Source organism: Nematolebias whitei, chromosome 9 (genome assembly GCF_014905685.2).
Source record: "Nematolebias whitei isolate Nwh7 chromosome 9, NemWhi1, whole genome shotgun sequence".
In the NCBI taxonomy this organism is placed as follows: Eukaryota; Metazoa; Chordata; class Actinopteri; order Cyprinodontiformes; family Rivulidae; genus Nematolebias; species Nematolebias whitei.
Window position 1 is genome coordinate 1,554,877 of NC_056506.1, and position 19,842 is coordinate 1,574,718.

The 19,842-nt window shown below is 43.2% G+C and overlaps 1 protein-coding gene across 1 annotated transcript in view; it reads right to left on the reverse strand.

The window, feature by feature from the left end:
* Positions 1–19,842, reverse strand: part of LOC119414848 (homer protein homolog 3) — a 140,611-nt gene that overhangs the window by 29,897 nt on the left and 90,872 nt on the right. The window contains exons 11-12 of the mRNA XM_037681969.1: positions 16,254–16,286; positions 8,085–8,113 (exon numbers count right to left, since the gene is read on the reverse strand). Coding sequence (XP_037537897.1) covers positions 8,085–8,113; positions 16,254–16,286 — 62 coding nt within the window. The remainder of the gene's footprint in view (positions 1–8,084; positions 8,114–16,253; positions 16,287–19,842) is intronic.

Sequence of the window (19,842 nt, forward strand, 5' to 3'; positions counted from 1 at the left end):
TTTTCAGGGACACCACCAAGTCATTGGTTCAGGTATGTTGACGACACTTGGGTTAAAATTAAATCTCAGGAAGTCCAACATTTTACTGACCACATCAACTCTGTGGATAAATACATCAAGTTCACACGAGAAGATGAAAAAAATGGCAAGTTGGCTTTCTTGGACTGTGAGGTCTCAGTCTCTGATAGAGGACATTTGCAAACTGAGGTGTACCGCAAACCCACCCACACAGACCAGTATTTGCAGTTTGACTCCCATCACCCTTTGGAGCACAAGTTAGGAGTCATCAGGACTCTGTATCACAGAGCAGACAGCGTCCCCACTAGCTCAGGAGCCAGGCAGAAGGAGAAATCCCACACAAGACAGGCTCTAGAGCAATGTGGATATCCTAACTGGGCCTTCCTGAAAGCAGAGAAGAAACCCAAACAGGACTCCAGTCAGCCATCAGGTGAAAAGGAGGAACCCAGACCCAGACCAGTGGTCATTCCATATGTTGAGGGAGTATCAGAGAAACTGAGACGTTTATTTTCTAAACACAACGTCCCAGTGGCTTTTAAACCCCAAAATACATTACGGCAAAGACTGGTTCATCCCAAAGATCCATTCCCCTGGCACAAACAGAGCAATGTTGTGTATGCTGTTCAGTGTCAGGAGGGCTGTGATCAGTCTTACATCGGAGAAACAAAACAGCCACTGGCCAAAAGGATGGCCCAGCACAGAAGATCAACATCATCAGGCCAGGACTCTGTGGTCTACACTCATCTCCAGGCCAGCGTTCACTCTTTCAGGGATGAAGATGTTCACATCCTGGATAGAGAGGAACGATGGTTTGAGAGAGGAGTAAAGGAGGCCATCTTTGTGAAAAGAAACCGTCCATTGTTAAACAGGGGTGGAGGCCTCCGGGTTCAACTGTCCCCCTCTTACAATGCTGTGATTGCTAGTATCACTCAGCCCTCTATGAATAGTAAACAGCCATCAGTGTGCTAATGATCCATTGTTAGGCTGATGGTCCTTCTTGAGCATGTGATCACCTGGTTTTGGTTGTCAGCAGCAAAACTGGTTGATCCACTCTGAGAAGGTGCTATTTAAGAGACTGAGCTGAAAACAGCACCTCAGACTGAGGAAGTCTCTCGGACGAGAGACGAAACGTTTCTACATTTTTTTGTTGATTTGCTCTGTTTTGTTTTTTTGAATGTCCAGAGGACCAGATTTAACTTTTTTTGATTTTTCTACCTGGATTATTGAGCATGCATCAGGATATTTTCTTGTTAAATTTTAAAGAAATGCAGTGGCTCATGCATATGCGTGTGCACAATTTGCAGCACCTCAGCAGCAAAACTATTTTTGAAATTCAGCTGATTTGACCATAAAGTGCATTGATTAAGGAATAGTTCAGCTGAGACACACCTTTGCCATAATTTCAAACAAACAAATAATTGTTTTTAGGCATTTATCTTGTTACATTTGCACAGCAACTCGTAATTTGCAGTTCTGCCTTTTACAGTCTCGCTAGTACATTCTCTGATGGTGACTCCAAACAGCCTGTTAGATTTATATCTAGACTGGTCCTGGGGATTTTGATCTGCTCAGAGACAGGATTATAATGAAATTATGACACGGTTCTGACTGGGTTAAACTGGGCCGGCAACTCTAAGTCTCCCAGAGATTCAATATCCGTCAAGGAATAGAGTTTTAATCTGCTTGCTACATCACGTAGAAAGGCTTTTGAAGCTCCGTCTCGTATTTCCTAACACATCAGAACCACATAAGATCCATTGAGATCACACTTAGTCACGCCCCCTCATACACTGACAGGTTGAGCTCCCCTTCTGCGAAGGAGGATTCCAGGACCCTATAAATGAGTAATGACATGTGATATCTGGACTTCCGGTTTGTGATCGCGTCACAGACCGGAGAGTCCAGCATTGTAACTGTAACCTTTTCTTGCCTTGTGTTATGGCCTGAGGCCATTTGGTGGAACAAAAGTGTTTGCAGGTTGATTGCTGACTCAGCTGTGCTGTGGCCCATCTGGGTTTGGCTGCTTCACTTCCTGAATCCTCCCCAGTGGACGTCAATCTGCATCCTGGTTGGCTTCTTCACCTCCTGCTCCTCCAACCACAGATGAGGCCTGCCTATTTAAACCCAGCTCTCCTGCCATTCAGGGCGGCTGTTGTTTAGAGCAGCTCGCCATTAGTATGGGTTTCTGTGTCTTTGGACTTGAGTCTCTTGACGTGAATTATTTGGCTTTGTCCCACAGTTAAATCCTTGCAGTTGCTGTTGGTAGTTGGTGTTGTTGTAAGCCTCTGAAAACAGTTAGAAGGCTTACTTGTTTACTTTTGTTTTGACTCATTGTAAATTTGGTTTGAGTATTCATTCATTTGGTTTACCTTAATTTTGCTATTTGACTTGATTGTGAAAGCTTTGTTGTAATTGGTACTTTGAAAGTACCCCTCCTTTTGTTAATGTTGAATTTTATTTTAAACTGACCAATTAAATTGTTACTTTTATTCAAACCTTTTCCATCTGGGTTTTTAATGTTACCTCCCCTTCTCCTGGCTGAGCCGGGTCGTAACATTAATGGGGGCTCGTTTGGGATGTTTAATGTCGTCCGGGATGTTTAATGTAATCCTGTAACTTAAAAGTAGTGATTGTTTGGTCAGTTTAGCTCAGTGACATTCTTGGTTGAGCAGCTGCAACTTGTTGCACTCGTTAAGCATGGCACAGTTTGATCTTGAGCAGTTTTTAAAGCGTCCCTCTCTTGATCAGCTGGAGCTTTGCCGTAAAGATGATTTGGCTCAAATTGCAGCCCATTTTTCTAGTTTTTGCCCAAAGCAACTCCTTAAAAAGGAATTAAAGAACCTTGTGATGGAGAGACTGGTGGAGCTGAAACTTGTGCTTCCTGAGATTCCTGCTGATGAACCTGCTGTGACTTCTGTTGGCACGTTGCCATCTGCTGGTCCTTCTGCTGAAGGTGATAGAAATATTCTGGGTAAACCTCAAGCAATCTCACAAATGTCAGAAGATGGCACTGAGGTTAGTGAAGGGATTAAGACTCCTTATACTCTTCCTCGAGTTGGTCTTTCTGCTGCCAGTGGTTCGGCTGGATCTCAAGCCAATGCTCGGCTCAAGGTCCGACTTGCTAAATTGCAACTTGAGGCCCAGGAAAGAGCACAGCTTAGGCAGTTCCAATTAGAAATGAAAAGGATGTAAGCTGAAGCTAAAGCTGAAAAAGCTGTGAGAATTCGTCAGCTGGAGCTTGATGCTCAGGTAAGAGCATATGTTTCTGCTGTTCCTGTGAACTCTACCAATGGTTCTGTTGGTCTCTCTGTTGATGTACAAAACAGACACTTTGATGCTACCAAGTACGTTGCTTTGGTGCCTGAATTTAGAGAAGCAGAGATAGACTGCTATTTCGCAGCTTTTGAACGAATAGCACAAGCTTTGTAGTGGTCACCAGATGTCTGGTCAGTTTTGTTGCAATGTAAACTCCATGGTAAAGCTCAAGAGGGTGTTGCAGCACTTCCTCTTGATGAAGTCTTAGACTATGACACAATTAAATCTGCCATTTTAAAAGCTTATGAGCTTGTTCCAGAGGCTTACAGGCAAAAATGTAGGTCTTTTAAGAAAAGTCCCAGTCAGACCTATGTTGAGTTTGCCAGAGAGAAAGGAAATCTCTTTGATAGATGGTGCTGTTCAAGTAAAGTCACTGACTTTGATAACTTAAGAGAGTTAATGTTGTTGGAAGAGTTCAAAAATTGTTTACCAGAACATATTGTAATGCACTTGAATGAACAAAAAGTTGAATCACTGTCTTCTGCTGCTGTTCTAGTTGATGAATATGGGCTTACACACAACTGTTTTTCAGTCTGTTCCAACTAAAAACCTTTCTGTTAAGTCAGTGAGTGATAAAACTAAAACTGTGCAGCAAAAGGATGATAAAGAATGTTTCTATTGTCGCAAGAAAGGACATGTTATTGGTAACTGTTTAGCTTTGAAGCGAAAAACGCAAAATGTACAATCTCAACCAAAAGGTGTGGGATTCATTAAGAGTAAGCCAAATATTGAAAAAAATTGATGTTGACTGCAAACTTGATGCTTGTTTTGAACCATTTTTGTTGGATGGGTTGGTTTCCCTCGCAGGACAACCTGCAGATCAGTGTCCAGTTCGTATTTTGCGTGATACGAGTGGTTCTCAATCGGTTATTCTAGCTGAAACTTTGCCATTCTCTAATGAATCTTCATGTGGATATAGTGCTATTATTCAGGGTGTTGAAATGCGCTATGTTCCAAGGCCTGTGCATTTAGTTCATTTACAATCAAAGCTAATCTCTGGTGTTTTCCCTATTGCTGTTTGCCCAGCATTACCCATTAAAGGTGTTGCTTTACTGCTAGGCAATGATATTGCTGGTTGAAAAGTAACTCCTACATTAGAGGTACTAGATGAACTAAAAAGCTTGGAACCAAATGAAGAACCCAGTCACGTTAACAAGCCTACTTGTGTTCTTACTCGTGCCCAAAAGCTAAAGAAAAAAGCTGAAAATGATGACATTGACTTATCTGACACCTTACTTATGTCAGTTTTTTCAGATCATGTAGAACCTGATCCAGATCTTGCTGTTCCTGCACAAAACAAACAGGATGTCCTACGGTCCTCTGATCCGTTGCTGCCAATCACTCGTGCCCACCTGTGTGCTGCACTGAAGACTGATCCAACACTGCAAAAATGTTTTGCAGGGGTGGTGAGTGCTGATAGAGCTAGAGCTGAGTCAATAGCTTTCTTCATTAATGATGGAGTCCTTCTTCGTAAGTGGTGTCAGTTGTTTTACCTGATTCTGATTGGAATATAGTTGAACAGGTAGTAGTACCTTCAGTTTATTGGAAACAAATTTTGTCTTTGGCCCATGAAAGTCAGTGGTCAGGACATTTAGGTATAACAAAAACGTATTGGTTCATTCTCAAAAATTTTTACTGGCCTGGGTTAAAAACAGATGTAACTCAATTTTGTCGCAGTTGTCATGTCTGCCAGATGGCTGGAAAACCTAACAAACTGATACCCCATGCTCCACTACAACCTATTCCTGCTGTGGGAGAACCTTTTGAATGCTTTATAATAGATTGTGTTGGGCCACTATCTCACACAAAAGCTGGAAATCAGTTTTTGCTTACATTAATGTGTGCTTCAACTCGTTATCCTGAGGCCATCCCACTGAAAAAAATCACTTCCAGCTCAGTTGTCAAAACAATGACAAAATTTTTCTCTACATTTGGCCTCCCTAAAACTATACAAACTGATCAAGGTATAAACTTTCAGTCTAAACTTTTTAGACAAGTTCTCAATGAGTTAGATATACACCATGCTGTTTCCAGTGCTTATCATCCTGAGTCTCAAGGTGCTTTGGAGCATTGGCATCAGACATTAAAGTCTATGCTAAGAAAATACTGCATTGAGGCTGAGAAAAACTGGGATGAAGGAATACCTTTTTTGCTATTTGCAGCTAGAGAAAGCACTCAAGAATCTTTAGGATTCAGTCCAGCTGAATTAGTGTTTGGACATGCACTTAGAAGTCTCCTGAAAGTTCTCAAAGAGAAACTTTTAAACTCAAACATCCTCTAAAGAGAATATTTTGGATTGTTTCCAAGTTTTGTGAGAGGCTACACCACTCGCGTGCCTTTGCTAGAGAGTCCCTTTGTGCTTCACAAAAGTCTATAAGGCAACATTATGATCGTTCAGCTGTCACAAGACACTTTAAGTCTGGTGACAAGGTTCTGGCTTTGCTGCCTGTACCTGGCTCTGCACTTGCTGCCAAGTTTTCAGGACCTTATGAGGTTCATGAGCAGTTAAGTGAAACTGATTATGTGATCAGTACTCCTGACAGAAGAAGATAGTCCAGAGTGTGCCACATAAACATGCTAAAACCATACTTCTCTCGTGACACATCTAAAACCATCAACTTGGACAATGCTGTAGCACAACCCAGTGGTAGCTCAGCATTAACAGTGACAAATAACTTTAAATCTGATCCTGAAGGAGATGGTCTGATCTTGCGTCCCACCTACAACCAGAGCCCATGCCTGTCAAACTCTGAAATGTTGAAGGTGTTGCCTAACCACCTGAGATATTTAACAAAAAGTCAACAAAACGATATGCTGTCTCTGATAAACAATTTTCAGTGCTTGTTTAAGGATGTGCCAACTTGTACCACAGTGCTTGAGCATGACATTGATGTTGCTGGCGCTAAGCCCATCAAACAACATCCTTATCGATTGAACCCAGTCAAAAGAGCTCTAATGAACATTGAAACAGAATATATGTTGCAACATGGGTTTGCAAAGCACAGTTCCAGTTCTTGGAGTTCTCCATGTTTGTTAGAAATTAAACCTGATGGCTCTTCTCGTTTCATTACAGATTTTCGAAAGGTAAATTTTGTGACAGTCACAGATTCATATCCACTCTCCAGAATTGAAGATTGTGTGGATACAATTGGCAATGCCGAATTTGTGAGCAAGTTAGATTTGCTGAAAGGATATTGGCAAGTACCACTTACCAAGCGAGCTTCAGAAATCTCTGCTTTTGTTACACCAGACAAATTTTTACAGTACAATGTAATGGCGTTTGGCATGTGCAACGCTCGCTCCTGCAACATTTCAGCGTCTAATTAACACAGTCTTGTCTGGGTTATCTAACTGTAATGCATATTTGGATGACCTCATTGTGTATACCTCCACTTGGGAGGAACACATAACTGTTTTAAACCAAATGTTCACACGACTTGCAGAAGCTTCTCTAACTTTGAACCTTGCTAAGTGTGACTTTGGAAAGGCTACTGTCACCTACCTCGGTAGATGGGTTGGCCAAGGACAAGTGTGTCCTGTGGAGGCAAAAATTTCTGCCATTGTTGAGTTCCCTGTGCCTCACACTAGAAATGCTTTTGAGACGCTTTCTTTGCATGGCTAGTTATTATAGAAACTTCTGCCGTAATTTTTCAACTGTTGTGCATCCTCTGACATGTCTTTTGAGCCCAAAAGTTGACTTTACCTGGACCCCAGAGTGTCGGCACTCATTTGAAAATGTGAAATCTCTATTGTGTCATACACCTGTACTTTCTGCCCCAGACATGACGCGACCATTTAAACTTGATGTTGATGCCAGTGCAGTGGGAGCTGGAGCTGTTTTATTACAGGAAGGTAAAAATGGAACTGATCATCCCATTTGCTATTTTTCACGTAAATTTAACAGAAATCAGCTAAATTACTCCACCATGGAGAAGGAAGCTTTGGCTTTGCTTCTGGCACTTCAGCACTTTGAAGTGTATCTGGGATCTAGTCCTTTACCCATTGTGGTGTACACCGACCACAATCCACTAATTTTTCTCTCGCGCATGTACAATCAAAATCAAAGACTAATGCGCTGGGCCTTAATTATACAGGACTACAATCTTGACATCAGACATAAAAAGGGTACAGCCAACATTTTTGCTGATGCCTTATCTAGACTGCATTCATAAAAATAAAAATAAAAATTGTATTTGTGTACATATTTTTGTATTTTAAGGGGGGGGAAGTGTTATGGCCTGAGGCCATTTGGTGGAACAAGTGTTTGCAGGTTGAGTGCTGACTCAGCTGTGCTGTGGCCCATCTGGGATTAGCTGCTTCACTTCCTGAATCCTCCCCAGTGGATGTCAATCTACATCCTGGTTGGCTTCTTCACCTCCTGCTCCTCCAACCACAGACAAGGCCTGCCTATTTAAACCCAGCTCTCCTGCCATTCAGGGCGGCTGTTGTTTAGAGCAGCTCGGCACTAGTATGGGTTTCTGTGTCTTTGGACTTGAGTCTTTTGACAGAATTATTTGGCTTTGTCCCACAGTTAAATCTTGCAGTTGCTGTTGGTAGTTGGTGTTGTTGTAAGCCTCTGAAAACAGAAAGCTTACTTGTTTACTTTTGTTTTGACTCATTGTAAATTTGGTTTGAGTATTCGTTAATTTGGTTAACTTTAATTTTGTTATTGACTTGATTGTGAAAGCTTTGTTGTAAATGGTACTTTGAAAGTACCCCTCCTTTTGTTAATGTTGAATTTTATTTTAAACTGACCAATTAAATTGTTACTTTTATTCAACTTGATGCCTTAAAAGGGCACAGTGACAAATTACATCCAATCAACAATCAGATCAAACTAGTGAAAGGAAAAAGTGGGTTGACCAGCAGATCCAAAAGGCAATAAAAACGAAGCCCAGTAGAGAACCGGGGCTGAACGGGACTGTGACAGTCCAAAGAGTGGGTCGTATGACTACATCCCCCGGAGAAAATCAGAGGAACCTGGAACAGCTCATAAGAGGATTTTTTATTTAAAGATAGGAATACCTTTTGTTCAGCCGGGCTGACTACAGACCAGATTCCTCAGGATCAGGACTGCTTTTGGGGGTTAGGTGGTTAGTGAGATAGACTTAGATGGTTGAGGGTTTTATCCTGCCTTGGGGCTCCAAGCGCATATCATTCCACTGTGTAGGAATAGGCTGCTCTATAATAACAACTCAAGAGTTAGGGGATAGGACTCTCCAACCTGGCTCATCGGAGTCAGGAGAGCCACGCCTTGTGGACACAATAGGACCCTGAACAACATACAAAACCCATAAGACAGTCTCTGGAACCTATCATGAATTATCTGTCATTAGAATTGTTGGAATGATCAAATGTAATCAATTATAATGTGCTGATAACGCTGTACCCCTGCAAATCCTTGATTAAAGCAAAGCATAAAATGTAAAATTCTGGACTATCATTTCTACACTTCGGGTTCAAAAAGTTGGAAAAGCTTGGTTCAAATTCATCAAGAAAAGGAGGTTTTTAAAGGTTTCACAGCTTGGATCAAACAACACCCTGGAATCTTGTGCCTAGATTCTAAAGCTACTAGCTCGGTAACAATTGCAGTTCTACATTAGGAGGTGAGCGGCCTAAAAATGCCAGTTTCCCCTTGATTAACGTCCTATCCCCGACTACTAGGTTGGACGAGTCTAGGGGTGAGATAAGGGTGTGGCTAGCAGCTGATGGTCGTGAACAGTCTGGGTGAATCACTTCTGATACAACCTTAAGTAGAATCAACCTAACGTCATTTTGGGTAAAGCTCAAGTGCTAGATTGGTCCGATATACCCCTTAGAGGAGAGGCTACAGTGGGGTTTTGCCATAACTTATGTGGTAACCTCTCTGGCAAGACAAACATGGCGTCCCTGGGTGGGCAGAGACATTCCTTAGATAAGGAGCCCACTAAAAAGTAGAAGTGCATCAGAAAAAATTGACCGAGCGTCGAGGAAAAAAGGCGTGCATCAGGAGAACCTGACTAAGTGTCGTAACGAACCATGCGTCTGGAGAATCAGACCGGGCATCGGCTCAAAACAATCCAAAGTAAGGAATTGCAGGTGGCTGGGTGGGCCCTCAGCCACGTATTCCGCAGTAAACTCTAGGCTAGTGGGTGGGGTAGGGGGCTTACTGAAGATTACTGACCATAATCCATGCAGTAAGTTAGTATTATAGTCTGTGATCATCCCTGAACTGGTGAGCGCAGCCAGGAGGCTTTGAGGAGCAGACACTGGAGATGACAAAAAGCAAAAGCAATGGGGGAAGAGGCGGGACCTACAGAAGTAGAGGTTCTACAGGACTAGGGATGCACCGATCCAGTTTTTAAAATTCCGATCCGATCCCGATACCTAGAACTGAGTATTGGCCGATACCGATCCAGTTCCGATATCATGATCATCATTGATTTTATATGAGGCTGTAATAATCTCCTCTCAAGTACAATTTGTACAAATATATGCATGCATGTCCAAAAAGGCAACTTGAGGTAAGTTTTATTAATGTTGGATAAGTTTTAAAGTTAGAAATAAATTCTGCTAACACAAAACATGTTTCTTTTTATTCCTAGCTTTAAAGTGGATATTAAAATGATTTAAGTGATTGTTTAAAGTTGTTTTATATTTTATAAGGGGCAGATATAAGAATTTTTTCTTCGTTCTGCACTCTTTTCATTCAATGTTTTCTTTTTGATATATTTTTTTTTTATTTTGTTTCATTTAAATGAATGAATAAATGAATTAAATTAAATGTTAAATGGCTTCAAACACATGCTAAGTTCATGGCATAAACCAACAGACATGTTCCTGTTTTTAGTATTTTACATCACTTTATAATGTAGCTGTTTATGTTTTTAATATATATATAATTTTCAAATCATGTTTTTTTATGATTGTCTACTGTTGTACTGATAAATATCTCCTGGAGGGTAAACTATATCTTGACTGCAAGTATCAAGCTGAGAAATCCTTCGTTTTATACAACTGATAGTGGTTGGTCACTAATTATGATGAAATTTAGCAACTTCTCTGTAAATATTTGAGCTCTGTGGTTTCAGTGACGTCTACTTCTTGTTTAATCCGAAGCAGGCAGCCTGATTTGGGGCAGCCGTGCTCAAGTCTGTCCCTCCTCGGAGACGGGCAGACTGAGCAGGGCAGATTGGACTCGGCTGGCCGAGGTCGAGTTGCCTCTTTCGGCTTGACCAAAGAGTACTGCCCCGCTGAAGCCAAGGAGCTTGAATGTCTATCGTAAAACTAACTTTAACGTGGTTTAATGTGGCACTATGGCTCTGCAGACATTGCACAATGCTGTCTTGTGGTGTTTTTAGTGTAAAATACTTCCATACAGTGGACATGTTTAGATGAAAAGTTTGTTAGCTGTTAGCCACAGTGCTGCTAACTCAGTCCTCACATTGTAGCTGGCTGCAAACTATGAACTGGATTTCCTGAATGTGAGGCGGGTCTTATTACTCTGGGTTCATGAGACACGCCGCCGTTCAGGAAATCCATTCTATAGTTTGAAGCCAACCTGCATCATGGATCGGAAATATCGGCAAGTGGATCAGAAAATCCGATACGTAAATTATGCTGGTATCGGAGGCCGATACGATACTGGATCGGATCTGCCCCATCCCTATACAGGACCCAGCAAATGATCCACATGATCCAGAATTCAACCCAACAGCAGGAGCGTTGGTGGAAATTCTCTTGTATGGTAAAGGGTTCACACATTGGGGCCCGTTAGTGCAGGAAAGGTTTAGAGAAAGCAATGTAATAAAGGATGAACACTTGTTGCCGAGTTTGACTGAGTTTATACAAAGAAATGCAGTATTTCATTGTACCAAAGTGTTACAGAGCCGCCGAATGGTGGTTCTGCGCGATCCGGCCAATATAAAAGCCAAAGAAGGTATAAAAAGATGGTTAGGATGGTGGGTACAGAGGCTTGAGGAATGGAACGGAGGAACCCTGACCACCATCATTAGCCCATCAAATAACTATGACCCTATAGTAAAAATGATATCCAAGGCAACAGGCTTGGAGGGGGTCCTAGTAAACTCTAAATCAACAGTGGCTACAAGATATAAAGCCTACAAAGAAGAGTTGAAAAAGATGTGGGCATAAAAAGAAGCAAGAAAAGGCCTAAAGAATAGTCACAGTCAGCAGAGCCTCTGGGAGGACGAGAATAACGACACAGAAGAAGAAATGGTAGACAAAGACACAGGGGGAGACCCTGAACCCGAGAAAATGACTGAAAGGGGACAGATAGCAAAAGGGGGTGAACCAGACAATGATGAACAAAGCCAACTGTTGTACACGTAGGCCCTACAACTTGGGTCCAAGCAGCAGGCCCGAGTGGGGGAAGGAACCCCCTGGAGGAAAAAGGGAACCCAAAATTAGATGATGAGTTAGAGTTCAGTGATGAATCAAAGAATACTGAAACAGAACAGCAAATGGAGGAGTTGGCTCACAGGCTGGTGGATATGATGAGAACCCTGATGATCAAAGGCAGTGCCCAGGGCATAGGAAAATTGTAAAGATCAAAAGTGCAGACTCTGTATGAGAAACCCAAAAATCAGCCGAGCCAACACGAAGACCTGGGTGAGGGTTCAGAAGAAGAATCCAGAGACACCCCGAAGAAGAAAGCTAAAAAGAACAATGTAGAGACAAAGCCTGAATTTGGCTCTGGTTAGGGCCAAAAGAAAAAGTACCTCAGCCCAGTGCCTGAAGAGGCCCAGGTCATAAAGTTCCAAAATGGAACCCGAGTGTATCAGCTGATGGGGAACCCCTGGGCATTGGAAGCAGATGGGTTGCTGATATTCACCAACCATACGTACAAGATCCACAACTCCCCCTTTAGGAAAGCTTTAAAGAAGTTGGCTGGACCCAAATACCAGTTCGACTTAAGAGAGCTTAAAGCAGATTTAAAGGACAAAGGGCCAAAGATAAACTTAACCGGCGGATCAGATCTCCCATACCATGCCATAATACATGTCCCAATTAAGAGCTACAAGGAAGCAGAAAGCCTAGAGGAATATATGAAAGAAATGTTAATAGCCCTCAGGAAAGGAATAAGCAAGGCCATAGCCTGCAGTTTTAGGCGGGTAGTGATGTACATAGATGGATTACAATCACATAATCTACAATGGGAGGCAGCAGAAAGAGTAGCGATCAATACTACAACTTATTTGGCAAAAACAATGCCGCCTGAAGCGGCACTAAAAGAGTTAGTTGTAGTGACCCCGACAAAACTGTACGAAGACAGGGAAACCAGGCTTTTGACCACCATGGCAGGGACAGAAAATAAACAACCCAAATATGACCCAAAAAGAGAAAAAGAAAATGAAGAGAAACTGTCAACATCACCAGATACAAAAAAAGACAGAGACCCTTTATGGGATGACTCCCAAAACCCGATATCATCAATAACTACCCCTATGGGGAAGCAGCTGGATGATTCTATCATAAAAAAGGGAAAGAATGGTCAAAGACAACAACAGGAAAGACCATCATGGAAAGCATCAGCAAAGATGGAACCGTTAAACGGAGACAGTGAGCAAAGTGACAGTGAAGCCTCACAAGGAGGAAAAGAAGCAGAACAAGATGAAGAAGACACAGAAAATGAGGGCAGTGCTATCTTAGAATCCGTGGCCGGCCAGACAGGAGCCATATATAAGCCACTGAGAATGGAACAAAGAAAGGGTCAAAAGAAAACGGTGAAAGTATTTGATGTGTATAGAGTGTCAGAAAGAGTGGCCAGGGATTTGATGTGGGGACCGGTGCAAGCAAGTGATGGGCGCCGGACCTACATACCCGAAGCCGGACAAAATCATTATGACATTCCGTCAGTGTGGGCAGACAGGTTGGAGGAAACAGTAGAACTGACTGTTAAAGTCACCTTAGGAGAATGGGCTAATGTTTTAAGGATGCCTTCCTTCCCAACCTTAGCAGCTTGTCAGCCCATGACCAATAAGTTTAGATCAGCTTATTTGGGAATAGCACACGATGTAATGTTGAGAAGAATGAAGAAAACGGCCTTCAAATATGCTCAGGAAACAGAAAAGAAACTCAAAGATGAGATATCGGCCAACGAAGAGGATGAGCCGTTCCAGACCGAGATGCCTCAGATACCTCACACATACCAGTTGGCTCCCGAGCGAGAACATATGAATCAATGGCTCACTCCTCCTGCATGTCAAACCCCTAGCTCCGATCCAGACAGTTATCGTGAGTATAAAAAAACTGAAAACATTGGTGAGAGAGAAAAGACCAGAAGAGAGTAATGAGGATTATATCAAGGACGTATGACCCATGATAGTCAACTCTACCGACTGTGATGCAGCTAGAAAGTTATGGCTGGGTCATGTCACCACGAACCCAGTAGGCAAGGGGGAATCAATCAACCTTTATTTATACAGGTAAATCCCATTGAGCCTCGAGGACTCATTTACAAGAGAGACCTGATTAGCTCGAACCGGAATCAGCTCAAAGTCATTACGAGAGGCTGGTTCTAGAAGACTTGGACAATGAAGACACAGATTCAAAGAGCCAAGATGTGCATGGATCAAGGACAGCGCCTCACGCCTGTCTGGTATCAGCTGAAACAGGTGCTTCCACCCACCAGATATGTGAAAGCAATAAGAATAGTGACACAAGGAAGAAGAGGGGAGATTAATTTTGCTAAAATACCCCTACATGAAACTACAGTTCCCCAGTTAGATCAGGCAGTGAAGTCGTATGATCTAGAACAACAGTATTGGGAGGAACGTAGGGAAAAAAGAGACCAAACAGAGTGAAAAAATTCAAACAAAGGCCTCCCTTAAGGCTCCACCACCAACACAATACAAAGAATGACCCCCAAGACCATCAGAGCCACGGTACAGGAACGAACAACCTAAAAAATATCAAGCTCCCACATCAACCTCAACTCCCCAAAAGTGGGGAAAGTTTATGCCTCCTGAAGAATATGCCAAACTCACACCTGAAGAAAAGAAAGCCCTACGTGAGTCCTGCATGAAGGGAAGTGGAGGGCCAGCCAAATGATGGCTGAAAGGCTGCGGGTCACCCTGGAAAACGCCTATTGGGATGGAGACGAAATCTACACTAAAGTGGATGGAAAACCCTACCTAATAGACACCGGGGCGGAGGTGTCGATGACCCGCAGGAACCTGAAAACCAAAGGACACCTCACGGCTCAGTTAGCTAACGGGACCGTGGACAAAATGCCTTTCGGAATATGGCAAGGAATAGTATGGGTAAAAGGACCCTATAATCTCATAACAACAAGAGACCTAAATGATTTAGGTAAACCAAAAAAGGATTGCAGTGCATTGAATAGATATATGGATAGGCTCATGTCAAGGTTGGTAAAAATAGGACCCACACATGAAAATCATGTGGTTAAAGACTGGTATAAGCCTGTAAATATTCCTGAAGTGATAAAACAAAAAGTAGATAAGAGTGACTTCTCCCCAGTTGGAAAAGAAAAGTTGAAACAAATAATCGAATCAGCTTCAGTAGCCAGGTTCAAGAATGATTGTGGGGACCTAGGTCCTAAGTTCGTGCATCTCATCGAGGGAGGAGTACATCCACCTGTACGGCAATATCCCCTGAACCCTGGAGCAGTAAAATAAATGAATAAAATTGTAAGGGAATTAAATGCTCTAGGAATTATTAGAGAAGAAATCAATCCTATCACGAATAGCCCCATTCAAGCTATAAAGAAGCCAGAGTCAGCTGGAGGGGGTTGGAGACCAGTAATCAACTTTAAGGCCCTAAATTGACGAACAGTAGCCAACCGAGCGAGCCTGATTAACCCACAGGGAACTCTAAAAATGCTACAAGTAAAAAAGTACAAGTCCTGCATTGATCTGGCAAACGGATTCTTCTCCCTTAGGTTAGCTAAACAATCACAAGGAAAAACAGCTTTCACTCATCAAGGAAAAAGCTATGTCTGGCAACGATTGCCACAACGGTACAAAAATTCTCCGAATGTGTTTCAGTCAGCCGTAATGGAGGTGCTTAGAGATCTGGGCACCACAATCTACATTGACGATGTGTTTATTGCAGATGACACCAAAGAGGAACATCTGGAAAGATTAACACAAGTGGTGTAGAGGGTAACAGAGGCAGGGCTGAAACTGAACTTGAAGAAGTGTCAATTTGGTCAGTTCCAAGTAAACTATCTGGGGTTCCAAGTAACAGCTGATCTGGGGCTCTCAGAGGGGTACAGGGAAAAGTTGGAGCTAATCCAACCCCCTAAATCTGAAAACGATTTGCAGAAAATCTTGGGACTATGTAATTACGTGAGAGACCATGTCCCCAATTATCAAAAATATGCCAGACCGTTGTATGCTTGCCTGAGGAAGAAGGAAGAAGAAAGTGGACAAAAAAGCTAAATAACTTGGGTGTGGTCCGCTACAAATCAAAGAACTAAAAAAGAAAATTCAAGAAGCAGTAAGACTAGAACCAAGAAGTCTGATGACAAAACTAGTGGCTGAAGACAGTTGTGAAGATGACAATGCTATGATTAAAGTAAAAAATGACAATGGCAGATTAGTAACTCTCTAGAGTTACACCCTAACCTCAGTCGAAAAGAAATTCCCCCAGGAAGAGAAAGAACTGGCAGTGCTTGCAAGATATTGGGGAATGCTGAAAGATTTGGCTCAAGGACAACCAATTAAAGTAATTACACAAAGCCAAGTGCACAAATATCTCAGATAGGGAACATAGCACAGAAATCTGTTGGAATCAGTCTCCCCACCATCACAGACATCTACACCTCCAGATGCAGGAAGAGGGCCACCTGCATCATGAAGGACCCCACCCACCCAGCACACACACTTTTTGCCCCACTCCCCTCAGGAAGGAGGTTAAGGAGCATTAAGTGTAGAACCACTAGACTGAGGAACAGCTTCTACCCTGAGGCTGTTAGACTCATGAATCTCTAACTAGAATAATCACTGTGAAAAACCATATCATGTTGCTGCTGATCTTGTTTCATGTTGCTGCTGATCTGTTTCAATGTTGATGTGTTCATGCGTGCACATCTGCTCACAGACTCATGTTCATGTTTGTGCTGATGTTCAATGTTTTATGTTATGAGTGCTTAGTGTATATTTAGTTAATGTTTTTCTTAGTTCATATCTTAGATGTTATTACTGTTTTTCTTATACATTTTATTGTTGGATGTAACTGGGACCCCGTGTACATAATTTCGCTCCACCACATGTACCACATGAGGTGCGAATGACAATAAAGAAACTCTGACTCTGACTCTGACTCTGATTGGAAAGCACCAAAGCCACAAATACACGGTGGGGAAGGTGGGAAGACATCCTTCTGGACCCTGATTTAGAGATAGGACCTGCACAACCAGCTGACAAAAAAGCGATGAAAGCATCATCTACAGAACTAAAACCAAATGAATGGGCCCTCTACACAGACGGATCCAAAAAAGGATTTGATCAGGTTGCACATTGGGGATTTATCCTAAAACATGGAAACAAGTGCTGTCATAGAAAAGGGAGAGTTATAGGAAGCGCCCAAACCGGGGAAGTAACAGCGGACCTGGAAGGACTGCTTGAAATGACAAACAGAAAAATAAAGACAGCAAGAATCGTAACTGAGTTATTATTGCACACAGGCCCTGCAAAAGGATTTGTCCATTTGGGAAGAGAATGGATTTGAGAGTGCAAACGGGAAAGTGGTAGCTCATCATGACTTGTGGAAGAAAATAGCTGAATTGAGACTGAATCTACAGTTAGAAATAGAGCACCAAAAGTCCCATACCAGAGAAGGAAAGCACTGGCAGGGTAATGATGAAGTGGATCGATATGTTCAACAAAGAAAAATTGTTTTTATCGGGATCAAGAAGTGGGACAGAACTTCCCAGGGTGGGAGGGTCCCAGAAGAGTATGTGGTTCAGGTGGTGCAGAGTGTGCATGAGGCCCTAGGACATGCAGGAGTATTACCTACACGTAAGGAATTGTAGAATCAGGAGCTCTGGATTCCCTTGAAACAAGTCCACAAGGTGCTACAGGACTGTGAAGTACGTGGTCAATATAACGCAGGACGGCGAGGACACCGAGTGGATGGGCAGACCATTAAAAGTACCAAACCAAGGGGATCTGTGTGCATGGATGTTGCCGGACCCATGGGAGTCACTGGGAAGAAGGGAGAAAAATACCTTCTGGTACTAGTAGACTCAATGTCAGGGTACGTGGTAGTGAAACCAGCAAGAAAGGCTAACGAGAACAGTGTGGTCAACATGCTGGAGCAAGTTTGTGGGTCGTTAGGCGTACCAAAAGAACTGAGAACTGATAATGGAACACATTTCCGCAATGCACAGTTGATCACTGGTGCTGAACTTTTGGGGTGATGCGTGTTTACTCACCACCCTACACACCACAAGCCAACGGGGTTGCCGAAAGAACCATAGGATTGGTCAAAATTGGATAGCTAAAAATGCTAATACCAAACATTGGAGTACTAAAACTGTGGAGATAGGGCAAGCGTTGAATGACAGGCGTTGAGCTAATAGGCCCTCCCCGCGACAGTTCACCACCCATGAGAGTGGGCGGGATTCTAAGGATAAAGAGGAACAACCAGAGCTTGACATTTCATTCAAGGTGGGACAGAAGGTGTGGATTAAGGCACAGGATCACATGTTAGCAGCAGCAGTGAAACCTAAATACGGCACCACAGACAGAGTAAAAAAGATATTAGATAAGATCCAGTCCCCCGGCACAAACAGAGTAATATTGTGTATGCTGTTCAGTGTCAGGAGGGCTGTGATCAGTCTTACATTGGGGAAACTAAACAGCCACTGGCCAAAAGGATGGCCCAGCACAGAAGATCAACATCATCAGGCCAGGATTCTGCGGTCTACACTCATCTCCAGGCCAGCGGTCACTCTTTCAGGGATGAAGATGTGCACATCTTGGACAGAGAGGAACGATGGTTTGAGAGAGGAGTAAAGGAGGCCATCTTGTCCCAAATGTCCGGTAAGATGGCGCCCGTGTACATGGCCTGCAATCTACCTCTGACGATACTGTTTGGATTATTTCTGCTTTTTTCGTTTTTTGTCTGGGATATCAACTCGCTGCTTGTGTATGACCGACAACAGCTCCTCGATCTTCGATTGTCTGTATCTGCTGTCGCTGATTCGGACCACTTTGATCGTGACTCGGGACCCCCCCCCCCCCCCTTCCACCCCTTCTGGCAGACGTGCCTGCTTGTTTACGCTGGGCCCCAAGCCAGCCTTCTCGGAGATATCGCTCCAGACGCCGGGGAAAACGTGCCGACTCAAAGCTCTGCGTGGTCAACGTTTCCACAGCCAGCTTCCTACGTGCCCGGACCAGGGAAAATATGGGTGTTGTCTACCGGCCCGGTGCTTGGACCGTCCTGGAGGCGCTGTTTTTAAAAATCTGCAACCATTGGCGCGCACCACCCCCACCATGGCTGGTTCTGTGTCGGACCAGATCAGGACATGCCTCAACAACACAAGGTCTGTTGCCAACAAGACTTTTATTCTAAATGACTTTTTTAAAGACGAGGGACTAGATTTTCTTTTTCTCACTGAATCCTGGTTGCCTTTGGGTGATTCAAGCGCCTTGGTGGAACTTTTACCTCCGGACTGTCTGTGTTTTAATGCCCCGCGGCCATCAGGTCGGCGGGGTGGTGGAATATTAACTGTATTTAAATCAAACTTTTCCTGTAAACAGTTGTCCACCCTCATGCCCTGCTCTAGGAGCTGAGTGCTTTTGAACTCGGACATTCCCCGCCCGTTCTGTGTGCGATTGTTTATCGCCCCCCTCGTTCCAAGGACTTCATAAGTGAATTCTCTGATTTTCTGGCTTACATCACACCAAGATATGATCACTTTATTATCGTTGGTGACTTTAATATTCACGTCTGTTGTCAGGAGAAGCCGTTAGTGAAGGACTTCCTTGATTTGTTAGACTCATTTAATTTAACTCAACATGTAAATGCTCCCACCCAACAACACGGTCACACTCTGGATCTCATTTTAACACGTGATGTCTCTGTTTGTAATTTGGTAATCGGTGACAACGTTCTCTCAGACCACATGCCTGTCTTGTTTGATATCATCCCGCCTTGTCCTACTGCAAAGTCATGTGATTCTGCGCGTACTTCACGCGCCATTAACCGTTTCACTGCTGCACGCTTTACTGAAGCTTTTAGCTCTGAGAGGATCGATCAGCTCTCAGTGTCTCTCTCCACCGAGGAGCTAACCACTCAGTTTAACTCTGTTTGCTTAAATATTCTGGACCGTGTTGATCCCGCTAAAACCAGGAAAACAAAACTTCTATCAGAACCATGGCTTAATGACATCACTCAAGCTGTTAGACAGCAGTGTAAGAGAGCAGAACGCAGGTGGAGGAAAGACAGGCTGCAGGTTTCTTTTCAAATCCTAAAGGAGAGTTGGCGTCATTATCAGAAGGCAGTTAAAGCCGCCAAATCGAAGTTCTTTTCTGC